A 22,366-nucleotide genomic window follows, 5' to 3' on the forward strand; every position below is an offset into this window, starting at 1 on the left:
GTTCAACAGGTCACATGTCTGATGGTTTGGGATGCTGCACTTTTTCCCGCCCCCTCCCTCCGACACCGTGATAACGAGACGTGTGGAGTGAGGAGGTAAAAAAAAAAAAAAAAAAAAAAAGGAGGTGGTGGCTTTGAGGCATTTGACTCTATTTGGAGTTGTGTCGATATTCAAACTTTTTTCTTGACTCTTCTTTTTGTGCCTGCGCTCACAGCTCGTTGGTCCTGCTCTCAGAGAGAGAGAGCCCGCACCAGGATGGGTGCTCTCCCGGCCAGAAGGATTTTATGGATCCTGATCTTTGCTGGAATAACCGGAGTTGGTGGTAGGTCATCTCTCTCTTCTTCTGCTGTCCTTATGTTTTGACCGTGTTGCAAAGATCATGTTGACGAGGAAGACACAGGGTGCATTCTAAGGAAGTCTTACAGGAAAGTTACAGAGAAAATTAAAGTTACAGGAAACTCCTGAAATATGCTCTCAATGTCTTTTTTCAGTAATATTCAAGTTTTCTTTCTTCCGTTTTAGTCATAGTTTGTAAAGTTGTGACAGTGAGGACATGCACAAGGAGAATTCATGTGTATAGAATAAAACGTTTTTGTTATCCAACACTTTAAAACCATCGAAATTGGGTTTAATTGGGTCAAAATGATCTCATTCTTAGATCAAACTCTGTTGATTTAACGTTCTCTTGTTTTCTCTATTAGGTTAAAAAATAACCAATATGCTGATATCATTAATTATCAGCCCTGGTCGATTATCAGCCGATATTCATCATTTTTTCTGATTGTCATTTTCAGTGATTTGTCTGTCAGATTGACTATAAAATTAACATTTTTTTAAACAGAGAGTAATAATTTGGCTCTCATGCAACTCCCTCACTCATAATATCCCGCCCACAGCAATATCTCATTGGTTAACACATCGCTATTAAAAGCCTATTAACACTGAATAATCTGATTCTGGAAAGTAACTAGTACCTACATTTACTATGCAGTGGAGAGGATGTATAATGTAGCAAAAGATCAAATTACTCAAATACAGTATATGAGTAAATTGTACTTTTTGATTTTGATTTTTAATGAAAATTAATATCATTACCAAATATCAGTTTTCTTTGATTTCTTATGATCAGTATCAACCCTGAAAAACTATTAAGTTTCAACCCCGATAGTTCAAAGCCACCTCCTCCACCACCCGCTGCGTGTTTTACTTTCACATCTGACAGGACTTTGGTTCAAATTTAACAATGCCTCCCATCTTCTCTCGCGATGCACTTCATCTCCCAGCTTCTCAGCTAATGCAGTTTGACTCACAGCTTTTTCAGCAGTGTAATGCAGTTAAATTCCCATTTCTGCACTTTCAGCAGGTTAGCTGTCAGCACTCTCACTCTATATACGCAGAGAATATTCTGCTATACTAACCTGCATATAAACTGACGCTCATCAGTAAAGAATATCTGTACTTTCGCAGGTTCAAACGTCTGCACCTCCAGAGGGGCCAGCACATGTAAGCAGTGTCTGGCTGTGCACCCCAGCTGTGCCTGGTGCTTCCAGGAGGTGGGTTCCTTTTTTTTTATTTTCCACTTCACTTCATTCAGGCAGTGAGCTTTTCTGCCGGGTGCAGGGTGGTACTGCACAGATCCCCTCATTAGCAGAGTAATCTGGCAGTGAAGAATGCATGTAGACACATCCCCTGTTTATTAAATGACTTCACGTGTGAATGAATGTTATAGTGCCTTTTTTTTCTTTTGTTGCTCTGTTTTGGGTGAATTCGTGGCACTTCAGAAACAGTGACTGAGCTTGTGTGACTACACGAGGATGTGGTCATATTTTCTGGTTCACACTAGCGAGTGCAATGATTTAATCTTGTTAAATTCCGGGTGTCAACATCCTCAATCTTTCACTCAAGTGCAACATTTTCCCAGGGGTTACTTCATCCTTCCAACACGTTCAGGAGCACTCCTCAGATTCTCAAAAAAAAATATATATATGGTATCTATCTTCAAGCTTAGAGTTTGTTGGAGAGAAAAAAATCTTCATGCAGATGATTTTTTTTTTTTTAAATAGAAGTCATAGTGTTCTGGTCATCCCTGCTACGAATCAGCCTTCAAATGAATCCAACATGGCCCTTTTCTCTCGACACAGCTTTGTTCCAGATGGGAGTTCTGTAAATAAACAACCACTTCATTACATTTTTTAACGAATTTAAGTGCCTCCAAACCAGCGAAGAGGATGCTGGAAAACTGCTCTTCTGTATTGAATATCCTGCCTCTTCTGTCAGGACTTTGGCCAGGGTGTTGCCACGTCTTCCCGCTGTGATCTGAGGAGTAACCTGGTGGAGGCGGGCTGTGCACCGTCGGGTTTGGAGTCTCCATCGAGCAAACTGCAGGTGATCGAGGACCGGCCCCTCAGCAACAAGGCAGCGGGGGCCACGCAAGACGTCACTCAGATCAAGCCCCAGAAACTCCAAATCACCCTCAGGCCAGGTAGGATCTACCATGAATTTAATATGAGCACCGTCTGAGTGAAGATAATCATACCATTGATATAAAAACACCTCATTTCTCTGTATACCATTTTCCTAGATGATGCCAAGCGCTTCACAGTGAAGGTGCGTCAGGTAGAGGGCTACCCAGTGGATCTCTACTACCTCATGGATCTCTCCTACTCCATGAACGACGACCTCACCCGTCTGAGGACGCTGGGCAAAGGCCTGGCTGAAGCGATGACCGAGACCACCAGCAACCTCCGTATGGGCTTTGGAGCTTTTGTTGACAAGCCGGTCTCGCCTTACATGTACATCTCCCCTGAAGAGGCTGTGAGGAACCCCTGCTACAGGTAAAAGAAAGGTGCTTTATACTGTATTTGCACCCTTGTGGAACTGCTGCCATAACCAACATTGTATTGTTCAACCATTACTGGACAATGATGTACAGAGCTGCAAAGATTACGCAATTTACTGAACGATACGTAATTAATTGTGAAAATTATGACCTGTTCAAAGTGTAACTTCTTCTGTCAGATGATGATCTAATGTCTCAATAAATGTGGGCTAATGGAAAAATGAAACACAGGCGTACACATAAAAAGGGGTGGCGAAAAAGACAAAGGCAGGAAATTAAAAGTTACGGCAAGACACGTGAGGGTATAATCTACAAAATAAAACAGGAAATGAAAAATCCAAACAATGACACAGGCGTTAAGAAAGACTAGACACAGAAATCACCAGTCTTCTTGTTACTGGTCTTGTTTGCTTGTGTAGCTCATTTTGAGTCATCAGTATTAAAAAGCAGACTGTTTAATCACATACAAATACAAGAGGGGTATTTGACTGAATGACGACAAGAGCCTCAAGATCGGCCGACATAAGTTCCTAAACTCAATCCAGGCCTGTAAGTCATGGAAAGTTCTTTTAGAGGATGCATTCTGACAATGTTCTACATTCCTAATATGCACCTACGGGTGTTGATTTCAGCGGTTGTTTGTGTCTGCATGTGGGAAGTAGCTTCATTACGCGGATGATGTCATTTTTTGTGAGGACACCATTAAACACAGCGTTGCACAGTAAAAATGCAGGCAGACTCAGAGTCACAGCACTTGTTAAAGGCTTACAGTGGCTCCCAAAGTGCTTGGTCAGCTGCTCGGAATCAGCCGCAGGTAATCTACCCAGGGACTAAGAGTGTCCCAATGCAAACTGCCCCAACTCCACCCAAAGGCTCCAAAAAAAGAGAGCTAATTTGGTGGTTTAAGGTCTCTTGGGGGGGCATTTTTACTTTCCCGCGTACACACAGTCTGCTGAGGTCCAGCCTGCAGGAATGTTTGGATAAAAGATTAGACAAGGGGAGAGTTTCAATCCGCCAATGTGCAGCGCAGAGAGAGAGATGGAGCCACTGGCAGCACAGGAGAGCCTTTTAATCAAGCGTAAAAATTTGGGAAACTAACATTTGTTTAATGATGAACAGGAGAAATAACCAAAAGCCCTGTTGGTTGATTCTCCGGTTTGGTTCACGCTGAAATATCTCAACAGCTTTTAGATGGATTGTTGTAAAATTTGTGGCCAGCAAATTAATCCCAGTAACCTTGGGGTTCCCCTAACTTTTCCACCGGTGCCATCATGAAGTTGAGCTGGATTTTCTTTGACAGACTGCCTCAAGTTTGTTGCAGACATTCATGTTCCCCTCTGGAGGTGCAACAACAAACCATTGAGGGAACATTATTCCCTTATTCCTGACTATTATGATCATCGATTCAGTAATTTTTCCGTTTTCAATATATTCAATATAATTCAATATAAACAGATCTCCAGATGATTGATCAGCTGATCCGTGCTTCTTTGACAGCATCAACACCACCTGCCTGCCACAGTTTGGCTACAAACATGTTCTGTCCCTGACGGAGGAGGTGAGTCGCTTCACCGAGGAAGTGAAGAAGCAGATGGTGTCCAGGAACCGAGACGCCCCGGAGGGAGGCTTTGATGCCATCATCCAGGCTGCTGTGTGCAAGGTAGCGACAGGGACTGGGATGTGCCCCACACACACACACTCACTGCCTCATATACATTGTTTTACAGTCTTCTGTTATACATATATAGACTCTAATATATCTGGGTGTCCAAAGGAAGAGGATGATGCAATTCAAATCACTGTTGAAATTAACCATCTTTCCTTTCCCTGTCATGTGGTTTGATGGATTCAGGAGCAGATCGGTTGGCGGCCCGGCGCCTCCCACCTTTTGATCTTCACCTCCGATGCAAAGACTCACGTGGCTCTGGATGGTCGTCTCGCTGGGATCGTGCAGCCCAACGACGGGATGTGCCACCTGAACTCAGAAAATATGTACAGCATGTCTACCACCATGGTTAGTGTGTGCTGCAAGGGTGTGTTCGGTGTGCTGCAGCCAGGAGACAGCAACACTGTGAGAGAGAAACAGAGAGAATGAAAGCGTTTGTTTGAACGTGCAGGACTGTGAAATGGAACGTTTCAGTGTTTACGTTAGCATGTGCTAACCACACTGTCTGGTTTGACCTCACAGGATTACCCATCTCTAGCCCTGATCACAGAGAAGATGTCAGAGAACAACATCAACCTCATCTTTGCCGTCACCAACCCTGTGCTGCGTCTGTACCAGGTCAGCCTTTTATTCTGTTTAATAAAGAGTAAACGTTCTTTAAGTGAAACTGAGAAGACGACAAATCCCAGTGGGCAATCATCTCAGCTTGAACATACTGTAGCGTTTTCGCTCAAGTCCTCCAAACCTCATTGGTTTCGAACAGAGATTCTTGGATACTGCACTGGAAGAATGCAAACTTGAAATTGATCACTGCTATACACTGTTCAGACACGGCAAAACACAAGCTCAGTGTTTCCAAAACCAGAAACACTCTTACAACTAACTGTTAAAGGGAATATTCACTAGAAATTGAGAAATATATTTCAGATGGTTATTTTTCATAAAGTTAAACAGGTTAAACATTCAGAAACAGTGAGCAGGCGAGAGGAAGGGTGTGACACACTTCTGCTTTTTTAGGGTGTTTCCACACCATTCTTTTGTGGATCATCTGACATTAAACATTTGGAGCAATTCTCACAACTACCTCATACCATGAAAGCAATGAAAGCAGTGTGAAATATAACTCAATTACAAATAAAACTGGTATTAAGGTCAAGGAAATCTCTCTATTGACATTAGCATGCTAACCAGCTAGCCTGTAGCCGCTTTGTACCTCAAGAGACGATGATCTGAAAGTAAACAACGTCAACACTCCAACACAGCCTAGGCAAAATCAGCCTATGGGATCGTTAGTTAACTGCACTGCTAACTGAGCTCATGAGATGACAGCAGGAGGTGGCTTATTCTTACATACAGCACCTTTAAGTACAGTACTTGAGCCTAAATGCACTTTGTTACACTCCATCGCTGAGTACAGCATGATGGTCAGAGTAACTGCCGTCAGCTTCCCTTTTTGTACTTTTCCATACATTAACTGTTCGTTTTAACTGGGCAACAAAGAAAAACATGTGGATATTCTCCAACAAAAAGACCTAATTTATAAAATCTATTAATGCTTTAAATCGCTGGATAGTGCAATGACACATTATTATATCATTTGGAACTACTGACGTAACATGTGGTCAAACATTTTATTGACAAAAACCTGTTAGAATTCATTTATAATCAGCAAAAACATCATGATAATAATGTGACCTTTCAATGTTGGCAGGTATTTAGGAGTGTATTTTCTTATATAATTTAGCAATTAATGAGCCATTTTTTGATTATTAATGGTTTGTGAATAGTTTCCCTGTGTGTGTAGGATGACAACAGTTTTGCAGTCTCTCTCTCTTCCTCTGTGTTGTAGAACTACAGTGACTTAATTCCTGGCACCGCGGTCGGCGTACTGTCCAATGACTCGGGCAATGTTATTCAGCTCATAAAGAAGGCCTACGAGGCAAGTGTTGCACACACACACACACACACACACACACACACACCAGACTAGACAGTGTTTCAGAGGATGACATGTGTTTGCTGACACACACCCACAGTGTCTGAGTCACGCGCAACAGTTGAGCCAAAGTCTCAGCAGAAATTCCACAGTGGCCGAGGTGTGAAGCTGACCAAATGTGGACGACTGCTGGCTGAGTTTCACTGTTTATTATGTCGAGAGCAGGTGAATGAGCTGAAAATGGCTGTTAGCTTCAATCCCTTGTTGTAACTTTATGATAGTGTGCATATGAGCTTCTGTGTTAATGTGTGCACCCAAGTTAATCTGCAGACTTACCTGTAATTAGGTTTTAGGAAATTGACTGTCATTAACACAGACTGGCAAAGGGAAATTATATAAAATGCACTTGTAAAAAAACATTATAATCCCTTCCGTTTTTAGTTTTCTATAACAGCCAAGCAGTCAGAATCGATTGTACTGGTCTGATGGGATTTGGCTTGGAAACAACCACAATTTTTTAAACCTGACATGCAACTTCTCCCTCGTGTCCATACACTTGTCTCTCCATGTTTATATGTCGCAATATTTCCCATCTTTGGTGTTGCCAGAAAATCCGTTCCAAGGTGGAGTTGGAGCTACAAGGCGTCCCCGAGGAGCTGTCCCTGTCCTTCAACGCCACCTGTCTGAAGGGAGAGGTCATCCCTGGACTCAAGTCCTGCTCTGGGCTCAACATAGGAGACACGGTCAGTCCACGTCCTCCTTTGTTTGGCTTGTGATGGCTACTTTTGTCACTCTCAGGTCAGGTTATGTGGAAAAACATGGGAGTAGCTAAATTTCCTGTGGCTTGAACCTAGTATTTCACAAGAAAAAGGCGTATTAGACAAAACTTTAAAGAGAATTATTAATTTATGTCCCTATTACATTTGTCAGTTAGTCAGAGATACAAATGTGAGAACCATTTGTCCCAACAACACCTCTCACATTCAGCCTTCCAGAATTATTACCCTACGATAAGGAAGAAAAATCGATGAGGAGATCTTCATTTTCTAGAAACTGTTGTGTAACAAATCTGATCACTGCACAACAACAGCATGTCATTGAGCAGATACAGTGCTTCAAGAGTCTGAGTTTTAAGATCTCAGTTGGCTAAATGAGTAAGAAAACAATATTATCAACTCAATATCATCAATCCTTATACCAAATCTTTCACCCTAAGACAACATGTCCTGTCTCTTGGGATTACATGTATCAAGGAACTAATGTCCATAATCATGTCTTCACTGTAAAAATAACATGTAAGTTCCACATACTATTTTTCACCTTCGTCTTGCTCTCTTTCCATTTCCCTTCTTGCTGCTATCTACATGTCTTCAAAGTGTGATTTCCCCCATTTATCTCGTGGCGTCAAAAAGCAGATGTTGGAAAAATAGTGAATCAGATCTCGGTTGATGTTTCTGGTCGTTCTGTGCTTCAGAGCTGCCCGCCTCAACAGTTCTCTTTGTTTCTTTATTTGCATTTTTTCTTTATCACAGCTTCTTTGGCTCTTTTCCCACTCTCTCCTCACTCCAGGTGACATTTCTTGGCCTCCACACATTTCTTTTCTCTCTCTTTCGCTCAGCTCCTCTTATTTTTGCCATATATGGCTGTCTCTCCAGATGTGGTAACAGCCCACTTTTGGACAATTACCAGATTTAGATGCAATGTTGAATGAACAATTACTTTGACTAAGTGCATATGGAGGCATTCCTCATGTCATGTCTTTGTGCTGTTTCCACTGACAGTGATTAGACGGTGCCCACAACTTGAGCTTGAACATTAACTGAGCCATTAAAGGGCTCTTATATAACATGTAATCTACACCAGGGTGATATAGAAACTCCATCAGTTTGACAGAGTGTGGCTGTATGTGTGTGAGTGTGTAGATATTATCACAAACATCTGGTGCAGTAAGACAGTCTCAGCCAAACCAGGTATTTGGTTACATCTGGATAAAGACATTCTTCACCTTAAAAAAAAAAGATGCAAAGCATTTCTGAGGTTAAATTTGACATGTTACAATTTACATTTCCTTCTGTCATCCAGGTCTCCTTCAGCGTGGAGGCCCGAGCTCGCGGTTGCCCCAAAGAAAAGAAGAAAACCTTCATCATTAAACCTGTGGGCTTCAAGGACTCCCTCTCCATCACCGTCACCTTCGAGTGCGACTGTAGGTGCCAGAACAAAGCCCAGCCCGATAGCCCCAAATGTCACTACGGCAACGGCACCTACGAATGCGGCATCTGCCAGTGCCACCCAGGTCGCTTAGGGTCACACTGTGAGTGCGCCGAGGGCGACTACAACCCCACAGAGCAGGACCGCTGCAGCGGACCTACGGGATCCGGAGGACCTCAGTCTGCGATCTGCAGCGGCCGCGGAGAGTGTGTGTGCGGCCAGTGTGTGTGCCACAGCAGTGACTTTGGGAAAGTGTGGGGAAAGCTGTGTGAGTGTGATGACTTCAACTGCCTGCGCTTCAAGGGGGAGCTGTGCTCAGGTAAGACCTTATTACCTTAAAGATATGATATGAAACCTGTCTTGTATTTTTTGTTGAGTTAAGTACTTGTTGGTTAAGTTGTGATCCCAAATGTTTCAAAGTTCAGACCAGAAGCATTCTTCATCTTTCTCAAGGTAATTAGTTCTTATAGTAGCTTTTACTTCCATAGAAGAGTCAGACAGTGAGGAAGGAAGTAATGTTGAGTAAACATTACCTCATCCATGAAAATTTGTGCCTGAGGCACATAATTTTTTTTTCAACGGCACCTGCGGTTGTTTTATGCAGACAGCTGCTGCAGTCATGTTGATAGACAGGAGTGAAGATCCCAAAAGTGAGAAATGAGAAAGACTTACATTTTCTTGAGTAAAGATGAATGACAGGGGCTGAAACACTGAGATGATTAATAGATAAGTCAATTGACAAAAATGTATTTTACAACTAGGGTTAGGTTATCAATTATTTTCTCGAATATTGGTCTTGAAATGCCCTTTTTTGTTCGACCAACAATCTAAAACCAGACATTCAGTTGACAGTTCTCACACTGTCAAAGCTGAAACAAGAGGGTTTGGGATATTTATTTCTTACAAAAAGACAGAGATATCACCTAATAAAAGTTGCAGATACATTTTAATGTTGACTAATCGATTAATCGTTGCAGCTCTATTAACAGTATTGAACAGTCATGGGTCAGGGCTGATTTTCTGGTTTTAACTTAGTATACATTGAATATATTTGTCTTGGGGACTGTTTCATTTGATATTTTTCTGTCAAAAACATTGTGTAATGAAATTGCTTATTTTTTTTCATGCTCAAAATATGATAAGAAGATTGATACGGCTGTTAGATGCACTACCGAAGCCAGTTACCTCAGCTTAGCTTAATTTAGCATGGCAGGAATGGCTTGTCTGCTCCTGTAAAGGTTCAATCAACATCTACATCTCTGAAGTGCACTTATTAAGACATTATTTCCTATTTCTCTAAAAGAAATGAAGTGGAAAAATGAGACATTGTGGTTCAGGGGGAGCTGAACTAGATTGTATTTTACTTGGATGCAGTAACTTCCTGGACTGTTATCATTAATGTGAGGTTGGGTACTATTCAGAGGTGAGTGAGGTTAAAATGGCCCACTGACTATCATGGTCATTGTGCACGTCTGGGGTAGAGTTACAGAGATCGTATGTAAGTTTGCCGTGGGGTTGGCAAGTCCCCTTCACCACACTGACTTGCCACCCACCTCATCTGGGAAGAATTACTTACAATAACAACTCTCCCCTCTGCCCAGGGCATGGGCTCCAGTCACAATAAACACAGGGAGCGCTGTGTGCACATTGTGTGCGAGCGCAAGCTCAGGTTGTATGTTTGCGTCAGTCAGGTCAAGCTTTTGTACGACCGAGTTCAAGAGGATTCATGCACAAAGAAAGCTCTTTCAGGTTTGTCAGGAGCTTTCTCCGGTCAGAGGGGACTCTCGCTTTTTCTGAAAGTCTCTCAGTTGTGGTTGAGATTTTTGAACAGTCATAATGATTGTGTGCTTGGTAATTGTTAAGAGCTTTGACTCAGAGCCTTACGGTGTTTCTCTCTTGGTAGCATTTTAAAAGAGACACTATGTCATCAGGTAAAAACACATGACGTTAACCTACGGATGTTTATAGGTGACATCTTATGAGCCACTTTTCAGTCCAGGATTACCTGTGTAAAGTAGGTGTTAGACAATTCATAACAATGCTCTCAGTCTATTTATAATCACTGTTCATTTGCTCTCAGTACTGGCAGAAGTTATGTCAAGTCTACTGAAGCAGAACAACAGGAGGATTACTTGTCCTTGGATTCAGCGTGCATTAAACAAGACTTTCAAGACCTGACTCATGCGAGTCCGTTTTTCTTCCCAATCTCATTTAATACCTGACGATCAAGAGGAATAGTTAGTTAGAGGACCCCGATTATGAGCTGCAGAGTGTGAAAATCTGTTGAGTTGTGATTTAAAAAAAGTATCGAGCTTTCACAGCTGCAATATGTCCTACTTGGCAAAAAGACGTCTTCACAAACTGCTACTAACATAAGGTATATTTAAAAGTCTGATATTAGCATTATTAGCAATGTCCGCCTGCTCTCGAGTGTAATGAAACTAGATGGAACTAAAAAAAAAAACACAACAACAGCGTCTCCTTCCAGAAATCATGACCCGGTCACTCAAGATAATCCACAGACATTGTTGTGAGCACTTTCATGGAGGAACTATTTTCTACCAACAGTCTTTGTGGAAGCTTGGACAGAAGGATAGCTAACTAAGCTAGGTAAAGATAAGAGGAAAAAATAGAATTCTTATTTTCTTTTCAGGGTGAGCAGTATGGTTCTTCTCATCAACAACTTTGAAAAAGAGTAGGTGTAGGCCACTTCCCTAAATGTCAAACTGAGACAGAATAGGAAGAAGAAAGACAGAATTGCTTCCATTAAGTACAAAGAGTCCAGAATCTTGGAGTCACAGTTTATGGAATGAAACGCTATTGAGACTATTTGATTTCTATTTTTAACCAAGCATCGTTGATTAGCCTACATAACGCACCGTTTTGGCACAGGGCTGCGCTCGTGCTTCCAGCTCCATCACATCACGCGATCTCACATATCACTCAACCCCCTGCCCGCACCCCACTACTCTCACAAAAGAAATGTTTTGCTGTATTCCCCAGAGCCCATAGATTAACATGAAAATACCTTTGTGCTTACTCATTGGCTAGTGTGGTGTAATGAGGCTAAAAATAAAACCCATGTTTGGTCAGAAAAGGGAAGAGCTGGAAATGTTCTGCGAGCTCGTGTGTGTAAAACATGGTCTGCTGTTGTCTTGAAATACCTTATTCAGAGTGGGGACCACAGTCTTGTGTTTTTCCCCGGCAGTATGGTTAAATTAAAAGGCAGCGGTCCTGTGGTCAAGCAGTCATGACAGTTTGTTCATGGCTCATCCTTTATCCAGAGGGACTGTAACGAGCAGCTTCCGGTCGCATTGTTTATCTGGGCATTGTTTTGCAGCGATAGACCGCAGTGTTTTTCTGCATTGTCACTCTGTTCGTGGTATGCACCCCACGCACATCACACATCTGTATATGGAGTGACAACAAACCAGTGCGCTCACACACACACACACACACACACACACACACACACACACACACACACACACACACACACACACACACACACACACACACACACACAGAAACAATGAATCATGCAGCAGAAAATAAAATAAAAGCCCAGACACCACAGAGCACACAATGAAATGGGTTTTTAAGTCTCGAACAGTTGCAGAAACATGACTTATCACTTATGCTTCCCAGACTTCCAGGGCTACAAAATGTCTGAGCAGCTCTTAACACTAATATTTCATGTTGAATAATTGTAGGCTACACATGAACTGATATACATTTGGAACAGATGCGAAAACATTGTTTGCCTTGTAATGCTACCTTGGCTTTAGCCAGCGTGGTTGATGAAACTGTAGCAAGTCCACCCAAAAATGAAAATTCAGTCATTATGTGTACTCGCCCTCATGTCGATTGAAAGGCGAGTGAAGTTTTGTGGTCTACAAAACATTTGTGGAGCTTTACAGCACAACAGCATTGCAGTATTCTCCTAAACAGCTGAAGTAGATGGGCACTTGTTTTAAGCCTAAATCCTCACTGTAGTTGCTAAGCTAAAAGTGTTAGCGCACAACCCATCTCTCAAGTCAATTTGGGATCTCTCAGCTTTCAAACACTTGGATTATGCCATACGGGCTACATGGGGTCATTTTATGTTTGTGTTTTGCTTTGTTTTTTTTCACTTTTTTAAAACTAGTCCCCATCTAGTTCAGTTCTTTCATTGGATGCTGTTAAGCTCCAGAAATGTTTTGTGGACAAGGAAACTTGACCCCATTTTGTCGTCATAGAGGTGAGTCGATTGTTCCTTTGAACTTTTTTCCTTTACAATATGTCATGGCAACAGAAAAATACAGTCCTATGACACACGCTTGTGGTAAATCACTCAAAACCTCTTAACAAGCCACGGTCAGTCATTACAAGCTCATGCTGACCAGCAGAAATTTGTTCAATCCCACAGGACATTACTTTAAAGTGAAACTCTCCCCAAAATGCAACCTAGGCTTTTTTTGGTGAATGTACATGAGTCAAACCTTCGTGTAAAAGCATAATTACGATGAAAGAGGCACTTTTAAGATTTACGATATTTTCGTTTTCGTGTCAAACTCATTTTAAATGGGAATGCTATTAGCGAATTAGTTATTAGGCAAATTAGCGATAGCATCAAAATCCCTATTTTTAAAACACTAAGGCTCAACACAACGTGAATCTTTGCTTGTAGTATCACCAGGGTCTCTACACATGAACACGAGCATTGAGAACATTGTTTGTGTACACAAAGTTTACTAAAAAGAGAGTTTTTGGACAACTCACGTTAGCAGATATTTCCTCAGCTCGCCACCGTCTTGCCAGTGAGAAGTGTCGATGTCCAAATGTGACGTAACATGGAGGAGAGTTAAGGTGGACCGCTCCTAAAGCTTAGTTCCATATAAATGCACGGACAATTCATTGTTATGTTGTTAGCGAAAAACAATATTGACCTTGAAGTTGAAAAAGGAGCCTCATAAGAAACAATACTAAAATCAAAATCGGAAAAGTTACGTGAGATATCGGGTGGATAGTTGTTGCTGGAAGACAGTAGCGGTCCACCTTATCTCTCCTCCAGGTTAGCAAAGTTTCATGTTGTGTCGATCCTTCTTAGTGTTTTAAAAACAGCTATTTTGATCACTAATTTGCTCCTAGCTCTCTCATTTAAAAATACGGTAAATCTTAAAAGTGCCTCTTTCGTCGTAATAATGCTTTTACACAAAGGTTTGACTCATATACATTCACAAAAAAAGCCTAAGTTGCAATTTGGGGAGAGTTTCACTATAAACTGCAGTGGAGTTCCCTATGTGTCAGCACATAATGTAATTTTTGGGAATCACAAACCCCTTAATATATAAATATGATGGTGTAAGTGTGGAATTCTTGAATACAAAGGGTGTAATATCAGCTGCAAAACAAAAAATTTAAGTAGCGTGGAATCATAGGATTTAAGCAATGAGGAAAAACAGTTTCCTAAACATCTAAACTTATACTATGGTTATGAAATCTGCTTCAAATGAGGCTTAATATTTACGCATTGTATCGTATCGTATCATATCGTATCGTATCATACTGACTAACAGCCTGCAAAATAAAAATAACCTACAGCAATGTCAAAACTTGCAGCATTGAAGTTTGAACTTGGTAATGATGGATGTTGGCCCTTGTTGGGAAAGTTGCCCAAAGTGTACACATAGCCTTTAAGAGTTTTCCAGTTGTTGTAGGGATTCTATCACAAAGAAACTCCAGGGGGTCTTAATTTCCTTGGATAATGGGAGTAGAAAATGAAAACAATTGTGTTGGCTCTCGCAGATGACAGCAGAGAAGTTTTGGTGCCTTGCTTACCTCCCACCAGTTTGTACTACCGAAGTCAGCGTTAGAGCAGAAAACAATAGTTACTGGATATAACTCCAGTTCTATGAGTAGGTGTTAAGCCCTCTGGCTGCATGTTATCGCAGCCACTATAAAGCACATTATGCAAAAACATTCGAGACAGTACTGCAAATGCACCAATGACTGGCCACCTAATTCAACATTATGTTTACATTCACATTTGCAAACTCCCCCCCTCAACCTCTGACCCTCTCCTGTAAGTTATAGTGACAGGTGACCAAAGAAACACGTTGTTAGTTTGAATGAAATCAGGGATTTTTTGGGGGGTTGTTGGAAACATTTGACGTAATGTAAATCCAAAGATCAACAAATATACAAAGAAAAAAGGGGAAAACAGTATGTCTAAGAGTTCACACTTACTTACCATGTTATTGTAACTCATATCAGCCTTTCAAACTCAAGCACAACAATTACAGAATTACAATCATGTCAACCACAAAGCACTCCAGCCCATTCCCTCCCTCTGTGCCAGCTACCACCACACCCTTGTCTCCGCACAGGCACCGAGTCCTCCTCCTTTACTGTTTGTTCGCTTCCCATGTTGCTGTTTTATTTCATATTACACCCTTCCATCTTTGGAACATTTATTGTATGCCAATAAACAAAGTAAAAATGAAACTATTTTGTGGTGAAATCAGTGTTTGAGTTATGAATAGTTGTGTGCTCGCCTCACTATTTTTTTCCTCCTCTCGCAGGTCATGGCGTCTGTAACTGTGGCTTCTGTCAGTGTGCTCCAGACTGGCAGGGTGAGAACTGCAACTGCTCCAGACGCACTGACACCTGCATGTCCAACCTGGGCTTGTTGTGCAGCGGGAGGGGCCAGTGTGTGTGCGGGGCCTGTGAGTGCACCCAGCCCGGCGCCTACGGGGCCACATGTGACAAGTGCCCCACCTGCCCTGATGCCTGCACCATGAAGAAGTGAGTCTGCACACAGAGACGTCATATTTAGAGTCCGGAAAACAATTCTGAATGTGCTTTTGGCCTGACTGGTGTTTTCGCTTCTTAAAGGGAGTGTGTGGAGTGTAAGCACTTCAAGAGGGGCAAACTGTTTGAGGACAACACCTGCTCTCGCATCTGCAAGGATGAGATTGTGCTGGTGGATGAAATAGGTGAGACTCGCAGCTGCAAAAAAAACCAAACACTTTCTTAAAAGGCACCCAGTTGTAAGTAATGGCATTATTAGTGGATGATTAATGAATAACCATGCTTAACGGATTTATGAGAAGTTTTGGTTGCCAGGGTTTTGAAAAATGCCTTTGTTCCCTTTTTTACAGTACTAATGTGGTTATAAAATTCGGTAAACCAATTCAGTAAGCCATCAGCGCTGCAATTATAAATGGTATGAGGTTTACCAAGGCTCATGAGTTACTGACTTACCCAGTCTGTAGTTCAATTATGTTATTAAGCAGTTAAAACATGGAATGACCAGATGCTCTGTAAATCTTTTTGAGGAGGTAAGAAGTGGATCGATTAAGTGTCAACAGTGTCAACTTGTGACATTAAAATGATAATGATACATTATACTACTGTAAAACAGTGTAAGAGAAGCATAATGAGAGAAGTAAAAGAAAAAGTCAGCAAAATGACTCAGTAATTGGATAATACTTAACCCTTATGTTGTCAAATTTTAAGCATAAGCTACAGGTCCTACCAGACCAATGGCACTTTTTCTTCTTGTTATTCTTTATTAATCTCACTTTCCATTTCTAAGAGGAAGAATGGGATTTTTATTTCAGAAGTCAGAGAGTAAGAATATGAACAAGACAACAACTGATAACTGAAGCAGTAGTAAACAGTTTGTCAATCATTAATAGAGCTACAGCTTCTAAACTTTTTATAAAGGCTGCATCATCAGAGACTCACTTAAAAATACCTCTTAAATTATATTAACAATGTGTGAATTCCTGCATTTGTCAAACTTGCTGCATGGACAATCAAGATGAGTGTTTATAGAAATACAAATCAATGATTTAAGGCATCCATCACACCAAAAACAAGAAAAGAGATAAACATTTTTACTCATTGATGAACCATTTTCTCTTAATTTCCTCGCAGTGCTCCACGATACAAACGCTGTGAACTGCACTTACAAAGACGAGAATGACTGCGTGGAGCGTTTCCAGTACTTTGAGGATGCCAGCGGCAAGTCCATTTTGTTTGTCATCAAGGAGCCAGGTAAGAGAGATCCATGCAACATGAAAATGTGACCTAACAAGCAAATGTTTAAAGCAGCATTAGTCAATAATTTAGATTTTAACAATGCATTAAATAACTCCATAGTGATTTGAAAGCCAGTGTGTTGCCATGAGTTACAAGCCCACGGAGGATTAGCATCAAATTCTACAGTTTTCAAAAGCTCTACAGTCTTTCAGCTCATTGTTTTGGTCTAATTGCCTGTTTCTGCACTCATTAACCTCGTTAACTGTTTGCTTACATGTAACAATGTTATACAAGCATTTGACATTGTTGTGTTTACAGCTTGTTTCACTGCCCGCAAGTGGTTAGAAAATCAGTAAATACCACTTGAAGGGGCAGCAACTTACAAATATGGTTAAAGTGTTAGAGATTAACAGTAAATGCAAGTACTGAACATAAAACAAGGATACAATCCACAACCCCAAAATGCATCCGTCAACCTTTATTATTTCTAGAAAAAAATGTCCGAGCCCTGTGAAATCAGTGTGTTGTTTCTTCACCCGAGTACAAGTTGTCACTTCCCTGCTGCATGCCCTTCATCTGCTTGTTAAGTGGCCAAATAGAAAGAGTGTGGGGCGGTAAAACATCCTTTTAATGACCACGAGTGCCCGCAGAGAAAGTCTGTTCCTGGGCCTGCCTTTAATGAATGTGTGCATTTAATTTAGGCACAACTGGGTAGCAGAGGAGCACGCCGAAATTTGCCTTGAACACGATGCGCCCCGCGGTGTCAAAGAGGGTCGTAAACAGCTGCCCAGGTCCTCTCGGAACCCGCTGACTCTACATATCCTCTGGAGGAAAGCGGGAGAGGGAGAGAGGGAAGACTAAGTAAGCAAAAGAAGGGGATAGAGAAGACATGAAGCTGTGTTACAAAGGAGAACGAGAATGGAGAAAAGTAAGATGGGAAACAAAGTTGAGTGCATTTTTATAATTTAGAAGTTAGTAGCACCAACAAGACATGATTTATATATAAGCCATACTGACAGCAGCTACAGGGATCACAAGGGTCAGCTGAAGAGCAGGAAATGGAGGAAGAGTAGGAATGAGGAGAGAGGAAGAGGAGTGAAGCTTTGATGTCGGCTGTAAAAGTTCACCTTGGTTGCACCACCATGTTATCCAACGCTACTATCCACATACGTATGTGCATACAAGCACACACATATGGACCAGATGGCTCTCAGTTGTTAGAGGTGTAAAGGTAGGAAGTTTTTTCCCCAACAATAAGTAAATTGTTGCCAGACTGTGCACGCAAATAGAAAAGGGGAGCAATGACTTTAAATGCCCCTAAAGCTCTGTTTGAGTCTGTGTCAGCTATGACAGATATTAAGAACAATCAAGATGACTGCTTGTTTGTAAGAAAACCATCACCCCTCTCAGCTCTGCAGTGTTAAGTTGCAACTTTCAGCTAGATGTTTTGGTTTCCCGGCTGACATCTTTACTGTTTTGTTTCACTGTTGGCACAGTTGCCAACTAAGAAGAAGAAGACACAGTGGAGCATTTTGCTGCTAAAGATCTTGATACTCCTCGCAGGAGTGGGTGGAAACCAAAAACAGGGCTAAAAGGAAAGTAAAAAGTTAAATTCATCAGGTCCCAAAAGATGACTCCAAATGAATGCTAATGTTGCTCAGTGTCTGCTGCAAGTGTAAATAGGCAACTAAATTTGAGGTATCAACACATAAAGGGTCTCTATGTAACAATTTTTAGCAACTGTATTGTACAATCATGTTTTATGGGCCATATGTGAGCGGATTGTAACAGGAAAAAGAGCAGTCCAGTCCAGAGCCGCTCAGAGTTCCCTGTCTTGACTGCTAGCTGCATGGCTATTTGAGGTAACTAGCTATTGTCAGCTACAGTTAGCAGCAGTTAGCAGTTATTCTGGTGATATCCTGCCCCTTATTTGTTTTGAGGATGAATTTTACAAGTGGCCAATTTCTGCACACATCACCTTTAATAGCTTTGATAGATCTTGATTAGCTTAGTTAGCTAATCAGCTAATTTGCTTCATCAGGACAGTTTTGATGGGGCTGAACCAGACAATTGTAGCTCAAGAGGCAGAGCAGGTTGTCTAGTAATCGGACGGTCACTGGTCTAAATTGTTGGCACCAGAGCCGACCCAACTATTCAGAGTAAAATGCTGACCGAGAAAATAATGTCAGCATCTAATGAGAGTGTTGAGATGTCATCTGTTTCCACTCAAAACCTCCTGAACCCCTTCAAACAACTATTTAAACTAGATGTTGGAGACACAAAATGAAGAGTGATTCAGTTGTGCACGGCCTTCTGCTCCTCTCAGGCTCATTTTGAGAAACACATTTAGTGGTTCATTTGGGAGAAAGTTTTCCGGAACGACTAATGATGGGAAATATGGCCAGGAGGAGGGCGCAGCTAAGCAATTTGTTATTTCAGTCGAGTGTAGGAGGGCTTGATCTTTAATGACTGTATGAAAGAGAACACTGTCAGTCATTTATTGTACGGCTTTCTTGAAACTTTGCAAATCAAATTCCTATTGAGTTTTCCAGACCGCAGTGAGGGACGGGAGATTTGTGGCCTGGCTGTGAGAGGTTACTATTTTCCACTGCAGCCCATCCTACTCTCTGCTCTTAAAAGTTCCATTGCCCTCTGTTCACCAGCCTCCTTCTCTTGCATCACTTACTCACAAATCTGATTTAATGCCACATTGCGAGCGTGACAATGACAGTGTCTTCTGCTTCTGAGAGGTCATGGCATTTAGCAAAGGACTGAATTGCAACAAAAGCAATATCATATCTATGTGAGTGAAGGAGGAGACAGGGAGGAAGCAGGGATATGAAATTGGACTTCCTCTGGCCTAGGCCCGGTCTTATCTTCTTCTCTGTGTTCACTTGACTCAACCTTTATCTCTTCCTCCTGCCATCCAGACTGCCCCAAGGGCCCTGATGTGTTGGTGGTGCTTCTGTCAGTGGCGGGAGCGATCTTGTTCCTCGGCTTGGCCGCTCTGCTTATCTGGAAGCTGCTGGTCACCATCCACGACAGACGGGAGTTCGCCAAATTTGAGGAGGAACGAGCCCGTGCCAAGTGGGACACGGTCAGTGGATGTGTTAAACGCTACACTGTAAAGAAACAAAGCGTTTCTAAATGAGAGCCTCTAATAGTAAAAAAGGGTCATATTCTAGCAGCAGGGGGCGCCATATAAATACCGTAAAACAACAGAATATAAATGTTGTGTAAGCACAGTTATTTTATATAGATTATTTTTTGTCCTTTAATGTTTTATTAAGGATATTAACACATATAAAAACTATGAAATTGTCTGTAAATATGGCTTAACACTGCAAAATGACATACAACCAGGCCTCAAATTCCATGAATTATACAAGATAATGGCGACTGTCATTTTATCTAACTGAATAAAGGTAATCCTGGTATTATCCTTGAATTTAACATTTTCAATTATAAAAAAGCCTTGTGAAAGTATTTTATATGTGGAAAAAAAATCTGTAAAGATTAGAAATGTTGTAGTTATTCACAGTTTTTCATGTTATCTTAAAGTGAACATGTAAAGAAATCCATAAAAGGCCTTATTTTTTTACAGTGTAAGAATCAAGGTGCAGACTTGGGCTCACACCTTCAGTCATGCTTCTGCCTTCACACACATACAAGAGGCCACACACGCAGCCTCTCACTCCCGTTTTTCTGAAGATGTTTTTTATTATTTGTGCGGCATGCTGCTGCTCCCAGCAGAACAAAAGGCAGTCAACGGAAGGGCTGGGTTTGAATTAGCCAACGCTAATTAGCCTTTACTGGTAATAGCCCTCTTTGTGGCCTCTAAAGCACACCCAAATCCCCAAAGGTCTGAAACCGCAAAGTATCACAGTAGTTTTAAGATGCTCTGTGAGTAACAGGAGTCATAATAAAGGCCACACATTCAGGTGAATAAGTCTAAAATCTAAGGTTAGACAGGATGTTTCTCGTGTGGGTGCTGAAATGAAGTAGATATTTTAATTACGTACATTAAGAGATGTTTATTCTGCACCTTTCTACAAGCTCTGTAGATGTATTACTGTATTTTCAAAAGAATGATCTGTCTACATAAGAATGTTTTCAATATGACATTTAACTTATTGTCTCTTTTTGTGTATTTGCCTAACAGGGACACAATCCTCTCTACAAAGGAGCCACATCTACCTTCACGAACATCACATACAGAGGAAAAGACTGACGCTACTGAACGAGGATGAAATAATGGACTCGTACCGTCCTTTTTGGGAAGGCACCGAATCATGTGCAGGCCTCTACTGTCACAAGGCAATAAGTAATAATTATTTGTGTTTGTAAATATGTAGAAATGATTCTGAGGACACATTTTGTCAGGGATTTTGTCATAAAACATCCATGTATTCTACACTGATAAATGAGATATTGTTTTTATGTTGTGTGATGGACAAAGAACTCTTGTGTTGTGCAGGTTTACCCAAATCACAAAAAAAACAACAACAAAAAAAAACATTTACAGATTTACCCCTATGCACAAAATCCGGCCATTTATATAGTCTTTTTTTATTTATTTTCATGTCATGAAGATTATTCTTTGAAAACTCTGTAACATTCCTTGTAAACTGTAACATTCCTTTTTATGTCTCAGATACTTCGCTGTGGGTGGTTTCGTAATTCCAAATTAGCCTCAACGGAAAATATTTGCAACAAGAACATTTTCACATGACTATACATAAATGTGATCTGGGTGAACTAATCCTGACAGTCGGTTGAAGAACAAAATGTAATTTCCTGAGCACAATGTTGAGATTTCCTGTTTGTGGTACTGTGTTCTGACTGTGATGAGATAAAGCTAATTCAGTCGAGTGACGTGCTGGAGATGCAGTTTGGAGTAAACTGTTAATTTACTGAAAACTGAAATGTCACAGTTGGGTCATTCTTTCTGATAACCCTACAACCACATACAGGGGGTGCAGTCTGGAGATGTGAAAGACAAGATCTCAAGACATTTGTTTAAGAGTTACTGACTCTTTTGGGAGTTTTGCTTATGTAATAAGCAAATGTGAAGGTATTTATATTCTATCATTATGTTTTTAAGGTATAAGTGACCAGTTTCCGTCGTGTCTTCATTTTAAGCGCTGAAAGCTTGTTCCATTTTTTTATTAATTAGGACATCATGAGAGTCATGACAGACAACCAGGGTTGTGGTTTCTTGCATTGTGTTTACAGTTCCTGATGACACTGTAGTCTTTAATTATCTTTAATTACAGCCTGTAAATATTTTGTGCTGGTTGTTGATTTCTGAAACAATTGGTTTAGTCAGGATACGTGTCAAAAAAACACAGAGGGCTAAAATAATTTCTGCTAGTGCAACCGTTTTATCAAACTGATGGATGTTTAAGTTAAAAACCAACCTAAATCACTACAAATCACACATCACAGAATTAAACCAAAGACACTGATTATGATTGCTTGCTTGAAAATTATTACAGTAAGATACGTATGTGACTAATAAACTATAGAGCTGCTTCCCGGTGACTCCAACTCAAATGTGCATCGCCTCTGGTCTGCAACACTCTGCCTCCATCTCCTGGATGTAACCTGCACAGCATGTTGTGGGAAAAACAATCAACACAAAAACAGATTTGGTTCAATAAAATCTACTTTTAGAAGTTCCCACGCT

The 22,366-nt window shown here is 41.1% G+C and overlaps 1 protein-coding gene across 1 annotated transcript; it reads left to right on the forward strand.

Moving 5' to 3' along the window:
• The first annotated feature begins 119 nt into the window (after positions 1-119).
• On the forward strand, positions 120-21,375 carry itgb3b (integrin beta 3b). The gene is made up of 15 exons (XM_037080666.1): positions 120-322; positions 1,468-1,553; positions 2,278-2,482; positions 2,582-2,834; positions 4,337-4,499; positions 4,692-4,853; positions 5,028-5,123; positions 6,355-6,444; positions 7,050-7,184; positions 8,524-8,968; positions 15,213-15,435; positions 15,526-15,626; positions 16,573-16,692; positions 19,608-19,774; positions 20,840-21,375. Exons 1-15 carry the CDS (start codon positions 256-258, stop codon positions 20,906-20,908), a joined length of 2,382 nt encoding a protein of 793 aa, XP_036936561.1. The 5' UTR covers positions 120-255; the 3' UTR covers positions 20,909-21,375.
• Positions 21,376-22,366: the final 991 nt, after the last annotated feature.

Source organism: Acanthopagrus latus, chromosome 20 (assembly GCF_904848185.1).
Source record: "Acanthopagrus latus isolate v.2019 chromosome 20, fAcaLat1.1, whole genome shotgun sequence".
Classification (NCBI taxonomy): domain Eukaryota; kingdom Metazoa; phylum Chordata; class Actinopteri; order Spariformes; family Sparidae; genus Acanthopagrus; species Acanthopagrus latus.